We start from the raw sequence: 20,356 nt of genomic DNA, 5'->3' as shown, positions 1-20,356 counted from the left end.
GTGCAGGAGCTACCACAGATTTCAGGGTGGGAAACCCCAGGGTTCAAAGCTTAAGCCAGTTTCTAAGAGAGAAGAGCTGGACTAGCAGGAAAGGGGAATGACTCCAGGCCATCTTTCTGGCAGTGCTGGATACTCAGAGGATACTGAGTGGTGGCACAGAAGGGGGTGGGTTTGGGCCACATCCTAGCCAGGAGCTTGGGAGTCCTTTGTAAAACCCAAATAATGCAACTGAGCTCAGTCAGAGAGGAATGGTCTGGCTAAGGTCAGTCTGAATAATTCCTTCAATTTTCTCTTCTGCTTTTGTGCAGTGAGGCAGGAAGCTGAAAATTCTCTGGCTGATTTTGGGAGTCCAGAGGTCAGTGACAATTGATCATGCTGGCTCTGAGGAACAGATGAGTGTGTTAGCACCCAGCCCTGCTCTCAGCTCCCTCCTGACTCCTTAGCACATATCCACAGAATTTCCTGGCTTTTTGTTTCAGAACTCAGGGAAAATTCCTGCTACCAGCACTGAGTTAAATTGAAAGTTGGTAAATTCAGGAGGTTTCTTTCGACAAGGCACTAACCTTTGGAATTGCCTCAAGAGCTGGCAAAGTCAAATAATAACTGGCTTGGAAAATCCTGATGGTTTTATGACCTTTCACAATGTCTGTACTTCTGTACCCAGACAAGGGTCACCACACTGCTCCAAGACATGACCAGAGGGATAAAGGAAGAGTTCTCTTCCTGTCTTTCCCTATCCTGGTGTGATTGCTATTGCTCAGCTCTGTAAAGCACAGGAATTACTCCAGGCCAGAGCAGCATGGCTGGAGTGCTGAGCCTGTTCCCATAACCCCACTTTGGGATTAGAATTCAGGTCTCTCCATGACCTCCTGACAAGTGAGGGAATCTGGATGTGGCCATTGCTGAAGGGGCTTCAGAAGACCCTGCTGAGGGCAGTCATGCTCTTGTCCTTGGAAGTTCTGCTGAGACCTTTCCCTTTCCAGGTGCTTTGTGGGATTGAAGCCCAAACCTCCTTGGAGGCCAGAGAGCCATGGGGACAGGCTTCATCCACCACCTGCCCATGGCAGCAGGTCCCAGTGGTGCTCAGTTCACTGCAGCTTTCTCCCACCAGCAGGTCCCTGCGAGCAGTGGATTATGCCCTGGCAACAGGGAACTGCAACATGCAAGCCCCAAAACTGCAGTGCCTGCTCCACTACACAGCAAAATAGGTCGTGCATCAGCAAATGAAAAAGGACAGATGGTGTCTGCTAATACAGCTTAGTTTATGGCCTGCAGGATTAACTCACTAGTTGTCGTGTCTGCAGAAAATAGGAAATGGGTGGGTCAGCTGGAGGAAACGTGTGGTGTGCCCAGCCCTACCTGTGCTGTGGGAAGCACCAGCTGGAGAGGATGTCAGAGACCTTGTGAGGTTCTGAGATGTTGCTGAAGGGCTGCCAGTGTCTTTTGGAGGCTCTGGGCACTGGAGATGGTGCCTTGTACCAAGCCTTCCTCCTTCCTGCCCACCTCAGATTGCCACAGTCCCACTGCAAAGGTCAGCACTGCAGGGATTGATGTGAGCTGAGCAGGGATCTCCAGCAGAGACGGGGACACCCTCTGTGGTGTCTGCTCCAGCAGCTCTGCAGGAGGAGCCCACAGCTTCCTGTCCTGTGCCAGCTGCAGGACAGCCTCCAGTTCAGCCTTTTGAACTCCCGAGCACCCACGTGTCTGCAGGAGTAAGACCGAAAGCTGAGGCAGAAGCCTCAGGTCTTTTCAATGCCTTCTCTGTGACACACTGTTCTCCTTTCCTAGAAACCAGGCCAGTGCCTCACTCTGTTCTCCTTGCAGAAATCCAAGCCTGTGCCAGAGCTCTGCCTTGTGCATCTGCCTTGTGCTCTCTGAAGGGCAGGACAAACTCTTCCCTAGCTCTCCATGGGTGTTCCTCCTGAAGATTTCACTTTGATCTTGATGCTTCTGCTGTGGCCAGGTTTGCTCGTGTCCTGCAAGATGCTGAGCATCCCAAAAACCAGCTGGCATCAGGGAGATACTCCAGAGCCAGGAGCATGCCATGCCATGCCATCTCCATGCCTCTTGGCCTTCTGCTGTCACAGGTGTTTGTCACCACCACCTTCTAACTCAGCCAGCCATCACAGGCACTGAGGTTTTCTCCAGTGACTAATTTGCCTGTGTTTACGCCAACACCAAACACTTAATTGTCTATTTAATGACTCAGGTGAGGAGGGAGTCTGGCTCCTTCCTCCTGCCATAGGGATCTGGCCAGCCCTATCCTGATGGCAGCACTCTACAGTGCTAAACCTTCTCAGCTATAAATCCCCCATCATTAAGGCTAGCAGGTCAGCGGTGAGAGTGACTTGAGAGCAGGGATCACTGTCACTTCTATCCCCAAAGCTGTTCAGTGAGCGCGGAGGTGAATAAAGAACACAGAACAGCCTGTGCTTTTATTACAAAAGGAAATGCTGCTTTTTGTAGAGGGAAAAAGCATGTCAGATTACTATTATAAGTAATTGCTTAATGGTCCCTACCTCTGCGTCAGTGCTGAAGTACATCCGAGTCCCTTTTTGGGGTCTCTCCTCACTGCACGTGTGTCACCAACGGGGCCAAGCCTGTGGCCGTCCCAGCTGTGGGAGCCCTGCAGGAGACAGGACGGGGGAGCTGTGTGGGCATGAGAGCCTCCACATTTCTTCCCCCTCGAAATCTCCCCACCTCCCACCTCTTTTATCAGCTGCTGACAAGACTTGCCATGTGTGTAGGCGGCTCCCAAGCTTCCAAGATGATTCCCCGCTCCCCCCACCTCCCATCCGGGAGAGGAGCGCCCAGGATTTCGGGGAGGGGGAGCGCAGCGTTCCTCCGGCTGCGGGCCTGTTCTGCCAGGCCTGTTCTGATGCTTTCAGAGAGCTCCATGTGGTAACTCTCTCTCTCTCTCTCTCTCCCAGGATTTCACATGACAGCCTCTTCCCCAGAAAGTCACAGCAGGGAGTGGAAGATTGCCGTGCGTGTGGGTGTTAGGAGGGAGCAGAGTGGGATGGGGAGATGGAGGGGAGAGGAGGTGTAACCACAGACTAAACCAGAACAAATCCTCTTGGAAGAGCCTTGCATTTCTGATCCCAAGACTCTCATCTCCTGCCTCTTCCTCTTCATTTAAAAGAATGTCAATCCTTGTTAAGTCCAGCAGAGAAAAGAGGAGTCAAGCACAATCATCTCCTTCCTTCCCTGAACACATCTCAGGGGACCAGGAGAGGCAAACAGAACACGAACTAACTGGATAGAGGCAGAGATGTGCACACTGGGGAGAGCCCTCCCCAGCCTCGGGTGTCTTCCCTGGAGAGACATGAGCAGCCCGTTAATGACATCTCCATCTGACAAACGATCACAATGCATGTCATTACGACCCAGTGCTTCCCTGGGGTCCTGGCAGAAAATGACCCCAGTGAGCTTCAGTTCTTGCAATCACAGCTGCTCCCCGTTCAGCAGTTCCTCCGTTCCTCCCGCACAGCTCCAGGCTCTCGGGGTTAAGCCTCACCGAATGCCTCGGGCAAGCCGAGATTGACATCCCTGCCCTGGAGCTGGGACCTCTAAAAGAGGAGTAGGGAAGCACACGTGCCCCTGGCACAACTCTCCAGGGCAAGGAGCTGGGGGGATACCTCGCACTGCACTTCTGAGAGGTTTAAAATGACCTCTGTGCTACTTAAATCTGTCTGTCCATCTCATCTTCCTCCAGATGCTGTGAGTGCAGCACATTTCAATCGGGGCCCATGGTGGGTGCTCAGCAGAGAGACCCCTGAAACTGCCATCTGCATTTTGGCATCTTGATGCACCTGGATCACTTTAACAGCCCTGGCTGTCCCACCTTAATAGGGCCAAAGGTCTCAGCCTGCCCAGTAAAACCAGAGCTGAGTCATTCTCCAGCCTCCCTATGCAAAAACGAGGAAGAATTCTTGGTGTAAAGCTGCTCCCCTCCTTCCTGCATTTCATCAGCAAGCAGCAACACGAGCTGGGTTTTCTCTAAACTCCATTTGCTCTGCAATGCAGCCTGTCCCCCTTGAATAACCCCCCCATCCCTGCCTGGGAAAAGTGGGAGAAACCCTGAGGAGACCCACGGACTTCTAGAGAAAAGAGGCAGTGCTAAGGAGAGGTACACACCTCAGTTCCTGCATTCCAGAGGTTTAAGGCAGATTGGATCTTTGTGTGTCTAAAATAGCTGTTTCAACACCCCCTGTGTCCTGCATGCCAGGGAGGAGAGCACCAGGCAGGTATTTCCCATTCCTGTGATATTTGGGTCACCAAGAAGGGGGGAAAGGTGGGCAAAAGGGATGTGGTAGGAGCTGGAATTTCAATTTTATCAGCTGCAAACCCAAACTGACGTGCCTCCTGCCACAGCGACATTCCTGGCCAGGCACACCCCGCTTCCTCCATGCAGTCTGACTTTCACAATCCCTTCCCAGCAGCTCAGCCTCTGCTTTCACTCTCTGAATTACCAAGGGGAATTTTCATTACATCACCAGAGGCGCTTCCTCCTCGACAGCGACAGAGCTGTCACTTTGCTTTGCAGGGGGTTTTTGGGGTGTGGGTGATGAGGATATTTCTCTGGAAAGAGAAATACCTCCCAAAAGCAGGTCCAGGCCAGCTCAGCCTCCCCCAGTGGCTCCATCCAGGCTGGGAACGGCACTGGGCAGTGTGGGGTGGCTCCAAACGGTGTCTGGACAAAGCCTTCTCCCTGGAAGCCTTCCTGGGGGATACAGCGCTTTCAGGCAGCTTTAAAAGCCGCCTGTGCCAAATCCAGCGGGGTCGGAAGTCAGCAATCTTCCAGCTTTCTGCCAGCGTAAGCAAAAGCAAATTTGCCTATTGGAGCTGGGATTTGCAGAACGATTCGCTGCAGCGTTTGAATCCCCCCCCCCCGCCACGCCCCTGCCTTCTGTATCTTTTTTGTTTGTTTGGTTTGGGTTTATCTTTTCAAATATCCCCCAGTTTAACGGTCAGGCTGGTGGCAGCTTCCCCGCAGCTTCGGGGAGGGGCTGATCTGATCTCACTCCCAATCCGGTGACTTCCCAATCAGCCTTTTTCCTCCCTGGCAGCTTGCTTTCCTGCCCTCTGCTTCCAGTTCCTGGCTGTTTGTCTTGGGGTGTTTGTTTTTTTTTTTTAAATCAAAACAAACTACCGGGTTCAAACTACTAGTCAGGAACGCGCTGAGCAGGAGCCTTTGCTCCTGGCAAGGGCTGTGGAAACTCGCCATGGAGAAACACCTCTGCCATGGAGAACTTGTTTTTAAGTAGCTGGGGATGTCTGGACCACAGCAGGGTCTGGAAAGTTGGAAATCTGTATCTCAGAGCTGTATAAAAGCACTGAGTTCCCTCAAATATATAACCACTGGCAAGAGCTCTGCACAGCTTGGGAGGAGGGAAGATGGCTCTGAAGTCACTCGGATTTACCCTGGCCTCCCACAGCCTTGCTGGTATCATGATTCCTCATATAAGGCAGTGAAGAGTCATTTCTGCCCCATCAGCCCATCCTTTCCCAGGAGCTCCAGATGGTTTTGCTCTCTGTCTCTCTGTGTCTGCACTACTGGTAATTCAGGCCTGTCTCACATTAACTTTTGAGCTAAAACCTTCCCACAATTAGTTAGAGTCTGCTTCTGCGCTGCAGAGGACGTAGGGCTGAGCTGGCACAGCGCTGTCTGGGAGATCCGTCCCACACAAGTCCTGTTCAAGTTTCTCTATTTCAGTCAAAAGTGTGATTTTTCTAGTGAAATCATCAAAGCAAGACAGTCTCTGCTACAGATGGGCAGTGACAGCCATTTGAAAATGCCTCATACCTGGCTTGTCTCAAGACAGGAGTAGTTAATTTCAATATAATCTCATTTTACACCAGCCTAACATCTCTCCCTTCTTCATCTAGCCCTCCTTTCCCAAGGAAAAGGGTCTTTTTCCTCTGGGAGTTCCACACCACAAAGTATCAGGGAAATCTTCATGCCTGCCCAAGGACCACAGCTCAGCAACTCACTGCTCAGGGAAAATGTGCTCCACAGACACACCCTGGAAGCATCCCTGCTTCTCTTGGAGCAGAGCTGTTCGGCCCTTGCCCAAATTAACTTGCTAATTAACAGGGTTTTTTGATCCCAAGCAGGAATTTACCACTCTGAGGCCAAACCTAAGTGTGGTCCAAAACTTCCAGCTGGTCCAAAGCCCTGTGTGCTGTGGCAGGAATGTGAAGAGCTGACAAATGTCTGGGGAATGCAATCTCTGGGGAAGGACTTGGGTGTAGCAGACATCTCGGGATAAGCAGTAAGGGAGGGTGTATAGCAGGCACAGAATTAATGGAGAAGGAACACAGGGAAAAGCAGGATTGCTGCAGGGCGTTTAGGAGAGGAGGAAGCTTCATTTGTGCAGGTGATTTACTCCTTCTGTGCCTTCATTCACCCATCAGACAGGGAAGTGTCATCATTATCCTCGCTGTGCCAACAGATCTGGGTCTTTGCCTACAGCAATCCAGCAGCACCAGCACCGAAATCCTGGTTCCTTGTTCCCATCCCAGCTCTTGGAAGGATCCTGGTAATAATAATTGTGCAAACAGGCTTTGCTGAGGGAGATGATTTCAGGAACGGTGATAGCTGGGAGACAGTGATGGAGCCACACTTGTCACATGAATAACCACAGTCTGTCCAGTCAGAGCTGACAGTCTAAGGCAAGGCAGCTCCTTCTGTGATGATTTAAGAGGCTCTTCGTAGACACAGCAGATCTTTCTGCTTCACCTCCCCTGCATAATAAGAAGCAGCATCCTTCCTGTTAGTTTATCTGCCTTTGGATGGGATGTGAGGCTGGCAGACCCCTCTGGGCACAGGGGAACCCTGGAAGGATACGAAGGCTTTTAAATTTCTGCATGAGTGCAGTGAGGATGTGGGTTGTAGTTTCAGTGCCTCTAAACCTGGCACTTGGGGAGGAGTTCCCAGCTGAGTAAATCTTTACGTGATCTTCAGAAACGTTTCAAGGAGGGACACACAGAGAAGGACAAGGTGCTCCACTGGGATGGATGGAGTTAGAGGGGGCTCCTGAGATTACTGACACCCCTCAACAACGAGAGATGTTAAAAAGCAAACTGCCCCAGGTTTTTCTTAAATAGAAACCTTTTTTTTCCACACAATCCAGCCAGAAGATTCCCCCCATTCCAGGTCCTGGGTGAGGCAGCCATGGCAGTGCTGAGTGAGGGATGTTGAGGAGAAGATGTAAATCTGACAGGAGAATCATAGAATAAGCTGAGATGGAAGGGACCCATCAGGAACATCGAGTCCAACTCCTGGCCTTATGCAGGACACCCCATGAATGCCACCATGTGCCTGAGAGTGTTACCCAAACACTGAGAGAATCAGGGCGCTGAGGGGAGAATGGGAGCGCTGAGGGGACCTGGGGACTGAGGGGAGCTAGGTGTTGAGAGGAGCCAAGGGCACTGAGGGGAAATAGAAGGGAGACGGGTGTTTAGGGGACATGGGGGCACTGAGGGGAGCAGGGGGTGCTGATGGAACCGGGAAGATGAGGAGAGTCAGGCGCTGAGGGGAGCAATGGCGCTGAGGGGAGCAATGGCGCTGAGGGGAGCCAGGGGCTGAGGGGAGCAATGGCGCTGAGGGGAGATGGAGGCGCTGAGGGTCGGGGGGCACAGAGGGGAACCCAGAAGCCGAGCGGAGGCTCAGCTCTACCTCACTGAGATGCTTCAGAGCCACTTTCAGGCACCGCAGCCGCGGGACGGGGACGGGCACTCGGACGGGGACCGCAGGCTCCGGGACTGCCCGGGGGCGGTGCCCACAACCGAAATGGCGGCGGCGGCGGCCGCGCCCGGTGCGGGGCGGGACGAGGCGGAGCTGCGCTCACCCGGCCCCGGCGCCGCTCTCGTTACAGCGCGGCCGAGGCAGCGCCCGGCGGGACGCGGCGCCCGGAGCCCTCGGACTGATCCGCTGCCTCCACCTCGGACCCCGCCGCCGGTGACACCGCCGGGCTAACCTCGCCGCCATGGGCTCCGAGCGGGACTCCGAGTCGCCGCGGTCCTCATCCATCCACTCGGCCGCCGCCAAGTGCCCCAAGCCCGGCCGCCGCCGCCGCCTCTCCTTCCAGAGCGTCTTCTCCGCCGCCGCCGCCTCCGCCGCGGGCGGCCGCCGCCGCGCCAAGGCCGAGCCGCCCCCGGCCGCCCCGCCGCCGCCCCCCGCCGCCCCGCCGGCCCCACCGCCGCCGCCGCCGCCGCCGCCGCCCCCCGAGGAGGCTCCGGTGGTCCCGGAGGGCGAGGAGGAGCTGGAGTGCCCGCTGTGCCTGGTGCGGCAGCCGGCGGAGAACGCGCCGCGGCTGCTGTCGTGCCCGCACCGGTCGTGCGGGGCCTGCCTGCGGCAGTACCTGCGCATCGAGATCACCGAGTCCCGCGTCAACATCTGCTGCCCCGAGTGCAGCGAGCGCCTCAACCCCGCCGACATCCGCCGCCTGCTCCGCGACTCCCCGCACCTCGTCGCCAAGTACGAGGAGTTCATGCTGCGCCGCTGCCTCGCCGCCGACCCCGACTGCCGCTGGTGCCCGGCCCCCGACTGCGGGTGAGTGATGCGGGGGACGAGCGGTGGCGGTGGGGTGATGCCACTCCGTGCTGGGACAGCTCGGACAGCCGGGACCTGCTTGTCTCTCCGTCCTGGGACACCTTGGGGAGTGGGGAACTGCTGTCCCCGTAGGGTTCTGTCCTCTCTATCCTGGGACAGCGTGTCCCTTCCATCGTGGGACAGCTTGGCAGGGAGACCTGCTGTCTCCTTAGGGCGCTGCTCCATCTGTCTGTCCTGGGGCGTATTGGGGAAGGTAGACCCCACCCTGGAGGGATGCTGCCTGTCCCCTACACGTGCTGGGATAGCTGGGTGAGGTGGAACCCGCTGTGGTTGCTGCCTATCCCCAGCATCCTGCGGATGGCATCCCAGCTGGGATGGCCCTGGGATCACTGTCCTGCCCGTGCCCACGTGGGTCCCAGGACGGCACAGGGAGGGGTGGCACACCCTCAGTAGGGTGCTGCTGATGATGCACTTCTGGTCCTGCTGTGTTCCATAAAGAGCCCTCGCTGCAGGGTTTCTTTGCTTATCTGCAGTCTGTTCGGGACAGCTGATAGGCCTTGGGTACCAAAATTCCATTCATCCCCATTATCTCTCAAGAGCTCCAGGATTTGACCTTGGGGATTGTGAAAACACAGACAGATTGGGTAGGAGTGATATGACTTGAAGGGGGTTTTTGCAGAGCCATCGCTTCCCTAATAGAACAGAAACCTTTTTCCTGCACAAATGGTAAGTGTGGACTTTCCCAGTTGTGCATTTCTCTGCCAGTCCTGGGGACACTTACATGGGGACAACGCTGCAGCCTCCAGTGGTGGGGAAGAAGGAACAGTAACCAGTCACTTTTTCCCAATGAGGACAGGAATACACAGCAGAGAGGAGTGATGTTGACTCACTGTCCGTTGCCCAAGTGAGGAAACGTCTGTCTGTCCAGAAGTCAGCCCAGCCAAGCCTGATGACTGTGTACTTATGAACGTGTTGCTTTCATTTTCTCTTCCCTTTTCTTTTAAACGAACTCTGTTAGGTTTCTGTTTTGGGTGTGAGCTAAAGCTGCCTGGAAAAGGGCTTGGTCGGGGAACTTAAAAAGAAGTGCTGTGAAGTTGAGCTACGACTCAGCTTGGATGGCAATTCTGGGTAGCAAGAACATGAAAGGAAAGTCTGACCTAGTAGTCGGAATGGAAAAGTTGGTGGGAGGATTGTGAAGATTTAATCAGGGCCTTGTAATAGGCATCCTATGCAAATCAGTGAACCTGGCTCAGGTTACCCATTTCACGGCCTCTCGAGCATCCTGTATAAGGGCTTGTTCCTTCAGAGGGTGAAATTAACAGCAAACAACACCTTTGCTCCTTTCTGGAGCCAAATCAAGTGCAAGATCTGGATATTTCAGCATCGCTGGGGATAAGATCAGGGAGACAGAGCAGCCACGGAGGGAATGCCTCTGCTGGTAACCGGCTAGAGAAAATCCGGTTCCTGCTCACCGAACCTCGGCTCCTTGAGTGTTGTGATGTTATCTGTGCCCAGGATAAGGTGTACAAACAGCGGCGTCACCCGGGCTGGCTGGTTGGAAGGAGCCAGCGCTCCAGCTCGGCCCGGAGGGCGTTGCCTCTGTGACAGCAACGCAGCCTGAGCCTGATCCCTTCCTCTGGGGGGGTTTGGGCAGGCTGCTGTCACACACGGCTCGTTCTCTGAGCTAAAGCCTCCTCCCTGGTTACTCGGGGAGCAGGATGAGCCGGGTGACGTGCTGGCATCCTCCTCCCAGCTGCCCAGAAGAGCAAGAAGCGACCCCGGGGCTATTGGAGATGTTGGAGACAGCTCTAGTGGACCAGCGCTGCTGGTGTGTCTGTATCGCTCGAACAAAGGCTGTTGGAATCAGCCCTCCGGCAGGGAGAAGAATTAATCACCCTATTCATTCTTCCCAGCAGAGCTTGTGTGGCTGTGCTTATGTAAAATCAGGGTATGAATTATTTACAGCGGGCTTTCCCCGCTGTAGTAGTGGTGGAGTAGTACCGAGTGTAGGGCTGGGGGCACGGCAGAGTGATGTTTGGCACTGGGTGTCACCCACCACTGTCACCCGAACTGAAACTCGCCAGCAACGTCATTTCAGTGTCAGAGAAACAAGGCATTCCTTTATTCTGGCCAGGATGTGCAGCAGAAATCATTTCATCCACACATGCCTGGCTTGTGCAGTGAAAATCCTTCCATGCCACCTGGTTCTTTACCAGACTTTTCACATATTTATACATTAAAAACCCCAAAGAAATTCATGCTCGTTGGTCTTCAATTCCACAATGATTCCATCTCCTATTGGGTATTGATCCCTTCGATGCTAATTCAGCCCTCATTCTTTGGTTCTCTTATCAATCTTTCCCCAGACCAGGTGTCTCCAGCCTCACCAGGGGGTGATGTTTGTTGATGTCCCTCTATTTCCTCTGTTTCTCCTGGCTCCTCCCAATCTGTTGATGTTCAGCTCATGAGGCCTCACCCGAAACTTCAAATCCCCTCCCCCTGGGCAAAGGCAAACAAAACCCCTGAGTGAAGTTACAACAAAAATGCTAAAAGTTGTATCATTTCCAATACCCCACAAGGGCTGGGGTGGCATTGGGTGGTCACCCCCACCGAGGTGGTGGCATCAAGGAGCTGCAGGGCTGTGACAGGACCCTAAAAACATCCTGTGCCTTCCTCCTGCATCCTGCAGTGTTTCCTAAATGAAAGAGCCTGGCTGTGCTGCCCAGGAGGAGGAGGACAGCACAACACCGGTGCGTGTTGCCATGGAAACCCTGGTCAATTGATGCGCCATCAATCGCAAAACAAATCATTTTCTGTGTTTGCAGCTCCAGGGTTTTGGTTTTTTTTTCCCCTTGCTACAATCAGGTGGTATCGCTGTCTAGTGTTTGTCACACTGCAGCCTTCCCAAAAGCTTGGGAGAAAAACAGAACCTTTAAAGAAAACGGAGGTGTGTGGGCTGAGATCCGTGAATGGGCAGGAGGAGGGACAGAGGAAACTCGTGGCCATCCAAGGAGGGGGCTGGAAATGGAGCTGTGCCATTCCTGGGGTCTCAGGAAGACACTTGCATTTCTTTGTGGGGAAAACTCAGGGAAGAGAACTCAGTTTCTCTTCTTACCTAAAGGAACTGAGCCTGAAAATGGCCATTTAAGCCAGTGGAAGAGGAGAACCCCTGTCCATCCAGGTCCTGCCATGACTATTCCTCAGCATTTCACTTCAAAACCCACTTTTTAGTGGACCTTGACATGGAGCTGTGTTATTTCTTTCCCCACTAGACAGTCCTGGAGCTTCTTTCCCCACAGCTGTGGGCTTGTGCATGATATTTGTCATTTCAGCTCCAGCAATAAAATATAAATGCTGATGATTTTGATTTCTTGAGTGTTTTAAAAAACCCAACATTTTGAGCGAGGAGTTAATTTAGAATGTGCTTAATATATTACACTGAGCTCTCCTAGGCTGCTGTTATGGTTTGAAATAGCAGTGTCACAACACAGCTGGGCAGATGAAGCTTTTCCTTTCTGTTTTGCCAAGGGCAGGCCAGGGTGAGGAAATTTAGTGGGATATTCCCTAGACAAGGTGCACAGGAATCAAATTCATCCCTCCTAAACCCCAAGTCATTTCCATAACAGAATTATCATATAGGAACAGAGTGGTTTGGGTTGGAAGGGGACCTTAAAATTCATTCAGTCATGGGCTGGGACACTTCCAGGGATGGAGTTTTCCCATCTCTCCTCCTGCTGGGCTCAGGTGCAGGTGTGTGGATGCACAGGTAGAGCTGCAGTCGTGCCTGCCAGCCCTCAGATGTTGTTTCTCTGGCGATGCTGTCGTAGCCTGGCAGGATGAAGTTGCTCAAACTCCCACGGGATATGAATCATTGTGGTATGACACATTCAGTGGTTCTCACGCTGCTGCCTCGGAGAAGAAGAGGCAAATACAACTCGAGCCACACAAGCTCTAAATATGAAACCTTAAATAGGAGTTTATTCTCCTCTGACCACTAACAAAAATACCCTTTTTGCCACATGGGTGTTGCAGGACTGGGAAGGCCCTTCTGGAATTGCTCATGTCAGCCCCTGCCAATGGAAACAGCCTCATCCTCAGTGGCTGTCAGTCAGATTTCTGCAGCACTGCTTGGTGATGCTGCTTAGGCTTCTGTGTACACAGGACACTTCCTTCTGGGCGTGTCACACTGCTGTCACAGTGAGCTGGTTGAGCTTGGCCTCTCTCTCTTGCACAGTTGATTTTTTAACTCCAGTTTTGGCTTGTTCCAAAGGCAGGGCATTGTTTTTCACCACTCTTTGGAAAAGGAAGCTCTGAAGAGATCCTCAGGAGGTCACTTGTTGGCTTAGCTACGTATGGAACTGTTATTCTGGAACTATTATTCCACCTTTTTAGAATCATTCAGCTGAGAGAAGTGCCCGGGACAAGCTCAGCTTTCCTAGACCGCTCTGGACCATCCACAGATCTGTCCTAAGGAAATGAGGGATGTGTGTGCCTGGAAAGAGCAGCTGGGAGGAAACAGCAAGGAGTTAACTGGGCACACTGGGCCAGACAAATCTGCTCTGTGGGAGTTGCCAGCAAGAACTGCCAGCAGTTTCTGAGGAGAGAACAACTCAGCATCTCTAGCTGCCTGCATGAAAGGTCCCTGCCCTGAGTAACCCAATTAGCACTGCTCAATTCCAGGCCCTGCAGAGTGCAGGAATGTGTCTGGTGCCTCTGTGGAGGCTGCTGCAGCAGTGACCAGGAGTGGGATGGGGGAGTTGGGCTGGTGGCTCTGGGTGTGTGAATGAAGCGGCTCTCACTCGGTAACTTTGTGTTTCAATTCCTGCCCGCAGGTACGCCGTGATCGCCTACGGCTGTGCCAGCTGCCCCAAGCTGACCTGTGAGAGGGAGGGCTGCCAGACAGAGTTCTGCTACCACTGCAAGCAGATCTGGCACCCCAACCAAACGTGTGACATGGCCCGGCAGCAGCGGGCGCAGACCCTGCGCGTTCGCACCAAGCACACCTCGGGGCTCAGCTACGGGCAGGAGTCTGGGCCAGGTATGCACTCACCCACTGCTCAGAAAATACCCTCTTGGGGAGGATGAAAGCCTGACAAGAGATATGTGTGCTTAGCAGAAAGATTTTTGAGTGTAGAATCTGAAGGAGGAATAGAGATGGAAGCAAGTTTTGATATAGAAGAAAAGGATTGCTGAGCCAGTCTCACTGGATAACCAAGGAGGGTGTGTTAGTTAGAAGGGGTTTTTATGACTTAAAACAAAGGATAAACCCACCTCAAACAAGATGTTTTTACCAAGCAGAAAGAGAGCACAGGCAAACAAGGCAGCAAATGTGGCAAGTAGAAAAAAGGTCTCAGAATTTTCCACTGCAAGAAAACTGAAAAACAACTTCCAGCTTAAACTGTGATGTACTGACTGTTAGTGATTGGAGAACAGTAACATAAATATGGTGATTATAGTGGTTATGGTAGGCTATAGGTAATAGTTATAGATTGGTTCTACTGTATTAAGATGCTCAGCAAAGAAAAGTAAATAATGCATTGTAACCAAAAGAAAAGTAAATAATGCATTTGTAACCTAAACTAAGGTTCTCCAGGCCTGCCTGCAGCTGGAGCTGACAGCTGTAGGCACAGGCTCTGTCACCCATGACCCTAGGCTGCTGTAATGTCATGGATGTAATAAACTGCATTTTGAAGAGCTGCTTGGAGTCCCACATCCCTCATCCCAAGTTCAGAGAGACCCACTAGGCTCCAGCTCCTTGCCCTGCAAGAGTCACACCCTGATTTTTTGGCTGCTTGGCTCTGTGTGTGTGATGAGGAAGCAGCACCTCTGTGCAAACCTCCTCCCCTCAAAGTGTCTCCAGCAGCTGTGAAACTCAGAGTCATTTCCCCTCCTCCTATGTGTTAGAACACATCTGATCTCTTCCAGCAGCACCAAATAGATCAGTAGGTGATGATGTGCTTTGGGTCCTTTTGTGTCACGGCAACTCCCCTCATCCGCCCCAGCTCTGCTTGTGGCTCTTTTGATCTTGGATGTTCTTGCTTTTTTGCTGATCTAAACCCTGAACAAGCAGTCACTTTTTTACTGTTGCAGCTTCAAAGTTGCCTGGTGGTGAAGAGCAGCATTCACGGCCAGCTGTGTGTGGGGAGCTCTGCTCTGTGCACTGTTAGGTCTTGGTAATGGCAGGTACCAAAAAAATGCCAACCCACAGAACTCCTCTGCTGCTTGGTAGGAGCTGCTGTGTCTGCTGAGTTGGTGTTCCTTAAAAATAACTGTATTGACTCTGGAAGTGGGCAGTGAGGCCATTTGTTAAAGCCCTGCCCTACCCCCAAACAAAACACCCTGGTTTTCCTTCTGTGTGAGGAGTTTAAATATTAATTCACTCGGTGTGGAGCTGTCGTGGGTGGTTCTGAGGTGGCTTCGTGGTGTGCTGATGTCCAACATGCCCAAATTTAGAGAACCCTAAGAATGGACAGCATAGATACTGCCCCAGCCAGCAGAAAAACCCAGTTTTAATATGCTGTTCAAGAGATCCCTGCCAGGAAGGGCACTTAGCCACGGGAAGGGAGGTTTTTGAGACAGTGGTTTCTCCCCACCCCGCCGTGCTGGATCCAGCCTGGTGATTAATAAGGTGTGAGCCGGGCTCACAGCTGGATTTCATCTTGCTGAGCTTTGCAGGGGCCAGCAGAGCCCTGAACCACGGCACAGCCATTGCATAACCACCATCAGATGATGCCTGAGCTAAGGAAGGGATGAAAACCCCTTATCCTGCTCTGCCAGCAGCAGGCTGGGGCCTGGGCAGCCTCTGCAGCTGTGTGGGGCTGCAGCCCCTGGTCCCCTAAAGGCCAGGTTTGGGGTTTCTCCAGTGCCTGTTCTCCCACTTGTTGTGTTGTTCTTGGCCCATGAATCACCTCCGTGGAGCAATTCAGTAATGGCTCGTTGTGCTGGGCAGGTATGACTTGTTCCCTGTGTTTAAGCATGAATTCTGGAATGCATCCCATCCAAGATTAGAGCAAGCTTTTAAAAGTGGCTGTTGTTCCCAATCCCTGCTGTTGGTGGGGTCTGTCACATCAAAATTATCTTCTCTGAGATAAATTAAAGGCACAGCACCCCCAGCGAGCAGCAGAGGTGTCCTGCTGCAGAGCAAATAAGGATTTCAGTCCTCAATGAGAACCCCCTGGCTGATTGTTGACTCTGAGAGCACAGATCCCATCTGAATTCCCTGTTTCCTCCCTTCAGCTGATGACATCAAGCCGTGCCCACGCTGCAGTGCTTACATCATCAAGATGAACGATGGCAGCTGCAACCACATGACGTGTGCTGTGTGTGGCTGCGAGTTCTGCTGGCTCTGCATGAAGGAGATCTCAGATCTGCATTACCTCAGGTGAGCAGGGCAGCAGCACCTGCCTCTCTCGGGCTGTGTGGAGGAGTTCACTGCCCCTGCTGGACTTTCACCCTCCTGCTTCAGTGAAATTTTATTGTTTCTGACCCAAAGAGGTGAACTCTGATCCCAGTTTGCAGCATTCAGATCTCTTCCCACACCAAACAAAGCTCCTGGTACAATTACCTTTGAGACCTCTTGGTGTACTGACCATTAAACATAGACCCAATAGTGTGATATTCACCTTTTGGGGGAAAAAAAAAGGCAGAAAACTTATTTGTGTTGTCTACCTGCTTCCTAAATTTTGGGTTTTATTCATGTGCAAGTTGAACTTGGGATTCTCAGGAGTTTATAGGAATTGCTGGAGTGCTAATGTCATTTTTTCCCTTCCATGAAGCCCCTCTGGCTGTACATTCTGGGGCAAAAAGCCATGGAGTCGTAAAAAGAAGATTCTCTGGCAGCTGGGCACGTTGATTGGAGCTCCTGTGGGCATTTCCCTCATTGCTGGCATTGCCATTCCTGCCATGGTCATTGGCATCCCTGTGTACGTGGGGAGGAAGGTGAGTGTGGGGGGCAGAAGGCTTTGGGGTGTTCTTTGTGCTGACCAGAAATTTAGAGCTGATAGGAAGGGTGGATCATGTCATAGGACCCAAATTCAGTTTTTTCTTCTAAAGCTTCTCTTATCTCCTGGGCTTTGTGTGGGCAGGGGCAAGGTGGTGACTGATAGCCTTGAACCCTTCAGGTTCAAGTCCTCCCAAATGCATTTTACATTTCCCTTGTGCCTCTGCCTTGACCCAGGAGCACCCAGGGGGTCCCTTTTGAGCCCATCAGCCCTGTACTTGTGGTTGCTGCTTTTTCTTCCAACACAGACCCTCCTGCTAGGTCTGCTCTGTGAGGAGATCTGTGCTCAAAATGAAGCTCTTCAAGGGCTCATGCAGCCTGCAATGCTGTAAAGTCACTTCTTAATGTCCCCTGGGACTCTGCTGTTCTCACCTGGTGCTTTTTCTTCCATCAGATCCACAGCAGGTATGAGGGGAAGAAAACCTCCAAGCACAAGAGGAACTTGGCCATTACTGGTGGGGTCACCCTGTCTGTCATTGCCTCCCCAGTCATTGCTGCTGTCAGTGTTGGTAAGTGGGCTCAGCCCTGTCCCTTCTGCTGGCCCAGGAGCCACTGAGACAAGGGGGTGGCCCAGCCCTGTGCCATGGGGGTGGCCAAGGGACAATTTGCAGAGTGTCTGTGGGTTTGGGCACAATGCTGTCTCACATCCTGGTGTGCTCGAGCTGGCCCACAGCCAGCACAGGGCTTGTCTGCAGCAGCAGCTGGCTGTGCCACAGCCCATCCTGGAGTCCCTTGTCACACAGAGCTGTCTCCTGTCATGGTTTGGTGGCTGATGTCTTGTGGGTTGAATGCTCTTGGGGTTCCCCCACTCAGCCCACAGTGCTCCTCCACTGTCTGTCTGCATAACTGTGAATTGGAACCTTTAAAAGCAACAAAAACATGACTGAGAGAGTCCTTAAAAAATCTTTTCTGTCTGCCCATCACATCCTAAAGCTCCTCTTAACCCAGCTCATCCTCCTCTCCAGGAATTGGGGTCCCCATCATGCTGGCCTACGTCTATGGGGTCGTGCCCATCTCGCTGTGCCGGGGCGGTGGCTGTGGGGTCAGCACAGCCAACGGAAAGGGGGTGAAAATCGAGTTTGATGAAGATGATGGACCTATCACAGGTAATAACTGGTGCTGGAGAGGGGTTGAAGCAAAATACTCTTGTTGTTGCCTCTTGTAATGAAATGGTTTGAAGTCCTGATGTCTCTCAAATCTGAGATGAGACGTCACGGCCGAGCGCTCCCGCTGCCGATTCCAACCCCTGTGCTCTCCTTCCCCGCAGTGGCCGATGCCTGGAGAGCCCTGAAGAACCCCAGCATTGGAGAGAGCAGCATTGAGGGGCTGACCAGTGTGCTGAGCACCAGTGGCAGCCCCACAGATGGGCTCAGTGTCATCCAGGGCAACTACAGCGAGACCGCCAGCTTTGCCGCCCTGTCCGGGGGCACCCTGAGCGGGGGCGTCCTCTCGGGGAGCAAGGGGAAGTACAGCAGGTAACTGGGCTGTGGGAACAGCAGAGGGGATCCCAAGGCCTGTGTGGGTTGAGTGGGTTTGTTTTGGGGAGCTTTCCAGGAGTGTGAGTGAAGCTGCTTTGATCTAGGGGTTGCATCGTGGTGTTTTTGTGCCTTGGTCTGTTGTAGAATAACCAGGTCTAGGAGATCACCTGGGATGATCTGGAACCCAGAGCCACCCAGGGTGGGGAGACACCGGCACAGATTGCTCAGAGAGGTTGTGGGGTCCCCATCCTTGTAGATGTTCAGGACCAGGCTGGGTGGGGCTCTCAGTAGCCTGGTCTAGGAGAAAGTGTTCCTGCCTGTGGCAGGGAGTTGGAACTGGATGATCTTTAAGGTCCTTTCCAACCCAAACCATTCCATGATTCTGTTTCTGGAGTCAGTGCCAGTCTAGTTCTTGCAAGCAGGACAGATCCCTACTGAGCTCCTTGAGACCACAGAGCTGATGCTTCAGCTTAATTTGGAACAGCACAGAGCTCCTGCCTGCCCTGCTTAAAGCTGCTCCAGCCCTGTTATCCTAGCCTGGAGGCTTTGATGCTTCCTGTTCTGCAGGCAGGATCATGGCTCTCCAAGTCAGGAGGTTACACCACAGTTTTCCTCCTAACTTGCCTGTGAGTCAGTTTGCTGGGTAATTAGAGCCACGTGTTGATGTGGCAGCCAGGATGTAATCACAGCTCTGTGCGAGATCCGTGGAAATCAGCTCTTCGCAGGAATCGTGTGAGTCATGGATGTAAACACGGCTTTACCTTCGTCATGGAAAACGGGATGGATTTGCCTAAATGGAGCCAAAAATGAGACTAAATGAGAGCAGCCACTGGGGTTAAACTCCTCTCACACTCAGCTGGGCCAGCTCACAGGGATTCTTGCTTTCCCGTGAGGAGCAGGGATGGGTTGGTGCTCCTCAAGCATTTCTGAGGAACCCTCTTCTTTCCTGCAGGCTGGAAGTCCAGGCAGATGTGCAGAAGGAGATTTTCCCCAAAGACTCGGTCAGTTTGGGGGCCATCAGCGACAACGCCAGCACCCGAGCCATGGCTGGTTCCATCATCAGCTCCTACAACCCCCAGGACAGGTAGGAGGACGTGGAGAGCTGAGCAGAGCGTTGGTGGAGGCTGTCCTGGAAAAATGCAGGCTCTGTGAGCACTGCTGTGGGTGGTGGGATGGCTGTGTTTGCACAGGGATCCGTCCTTCTCCCAGCACAGGAGGAGGGCTGGGGACAGTTTGGGAGCAGCTTCCCTGTGTGGTGTGGAGGCTGGCGAGGGGATCTGCAGCCCAGCACCCTCAGGGGCTGCTCTGGCACTTGGAGGGGATTCTGGAGCTTTCCTGGCTCAGCTTTGGGATGATCTTGGCTCTGTTGGGAGGATTCAAGGAGAGCAGGGAGTCATGAGGTGGTGAGCAGCATCTTGCTCGCATTTGGGGGGTGTGATGTGATCCTCCCAGCAGAGCCCAGTAACGTGAGGGTGGTTCTTCCTGCAGGGAGTGCAATAACATGGAGATCCAGGTGGACATTGAAGCCAAACCCAGTCACTACCAGCTGACCAGCGGCAGCAGCACGGAGGACTCCCTGCACGTCCACACCCAAATGGCAGAGAACGAGGAAGAGGAGGAGGAGGAGGAGGAAGAGGAGGAGGAGGAGGACGACAAGCAGGAGCAGACGTGCAAACACCAAAGCTGTGAGCAAAAGGACTGCATTGGCAGCCAGACGTGGGACATCACCCTGGCCCAGCCCGAGAGCATCCGCAGCGACCTGGAGAGCTCGGACAGCCAGTCGGACGACGTGCCCGACATTACCTCGGACGAGTGCGAGTCCCCTCAGTGCCAGACTGCAGCAGGCTGCCCCCACACCCCCAGAGCAAGAGGTGCCCAGAGCCCAAGTGCCCACCTGAGCCACTGTGCCCAAGCCGAGGGCTGCCGGCTGGATGAGATGGTCCAGCTGGAATGCATCGAAGCCAGAGTGTGAGCTGAGCACACTCCCATTGTCACTGCAGCTTCTGGGCCAGGGTTGTGTCCCTGTTGGCTTCTCTTTGCCATCCTCCAGCTGGCTCCCCCAGCCTCGCCTTGGGGAGTTGCTGTTTCTTACGTGACAGAAAAAAAAACAACAAAACAAAACAAAACAAAAAAAAAGGAAAGGAAAACAAAAAATCCCCCTCGCCCTCTTTTTGTTTTAATTTATTGGTTCAAACTCTGTGAGGTGTGTAAGAGTGTAAATATGTACGTGTGTCTGTATGTCTGCAACCATCCTAAGGGACTCTTGGAATAAAGACTCTGGTTGTCATTGGACCTGAATCCAGCTCATCCTTTCCAAAGCTG

The 20,356-nt window shown here is 53.0% G+C and overlaps 1 protein-coding gene across 1 annotated transcript; it reads left to right on the top strand.

The window, feature by feature from the left end:
- The first annotated feature begins 7,908 nt into the window (after positions 1 to 7,908).
- On the top strand, positions 7,909 to 20,297 carry RNF19B (ring finger protein 19B). Its single transcript, XM_084222711.1, has 9 exons — positions 7,909 to 8,557; positions 13,390 to 13,595; positions 15,794 to 15,938; positions 16,333 to 16,495; positions 16,951 to 17,065; positions 17,522 to 17,662; positions 17,824 to 18,031; positions 18,987 to 19,118; positions 19,523 to 20,297. Exons 1-9 carry the CDS (start codon positions 7,992 to 7,994, stop codon positions 20,004 to 20,006), a joined length of 2,160 nt encoding a protein of 719 aa, XP_084078837.1. The 5' UTR covers positions 7,909 to 7,991; the 3' UTR covers positions 20,007 to 20,297.
- Positions 20,298 to 20,356: the final 59 nt, after the last annotated feature.

The sequence above is a fragment of the Fringilla coelebs genome, assembly GCF_963513975.1.
Source record: "Fringilla coelebs genome assembly, chromosome: 28".
Taxonomy (NCBI): domain Eukaryota; kingdom Metazoa; phylum Chordata; class Aves; order Passeriformes; family Fringillidae; genus Fringilla; species Fringilla coelebs.
This window is presented reverse-complemented; position numbering and strand designations above follow the sequence as displayed.

Coding starts and splice junctions, on each gene's coding strand:
- RNF19B (XM_084222711.1), top strand. CDS start 7,992: ATGGGCTCCGAGCGGGACTCCGAGTCGCCGCGGTCCTCATCCATCCAC. Junction 15,939..16,332: donor TCAGATCTGCATTACCTCAG/GTGAGCAGGGCA, acceptor CCTTCCATGAAG/CCCCTCTGGCTGTACATTCT. Junction 17,663..17,823: donor AGATGATGGACCTATCACAG/GTAATAACTGGT, acceptor CCTTCCCCGCAG/TGGCCGATGCCTGGAGAGCC.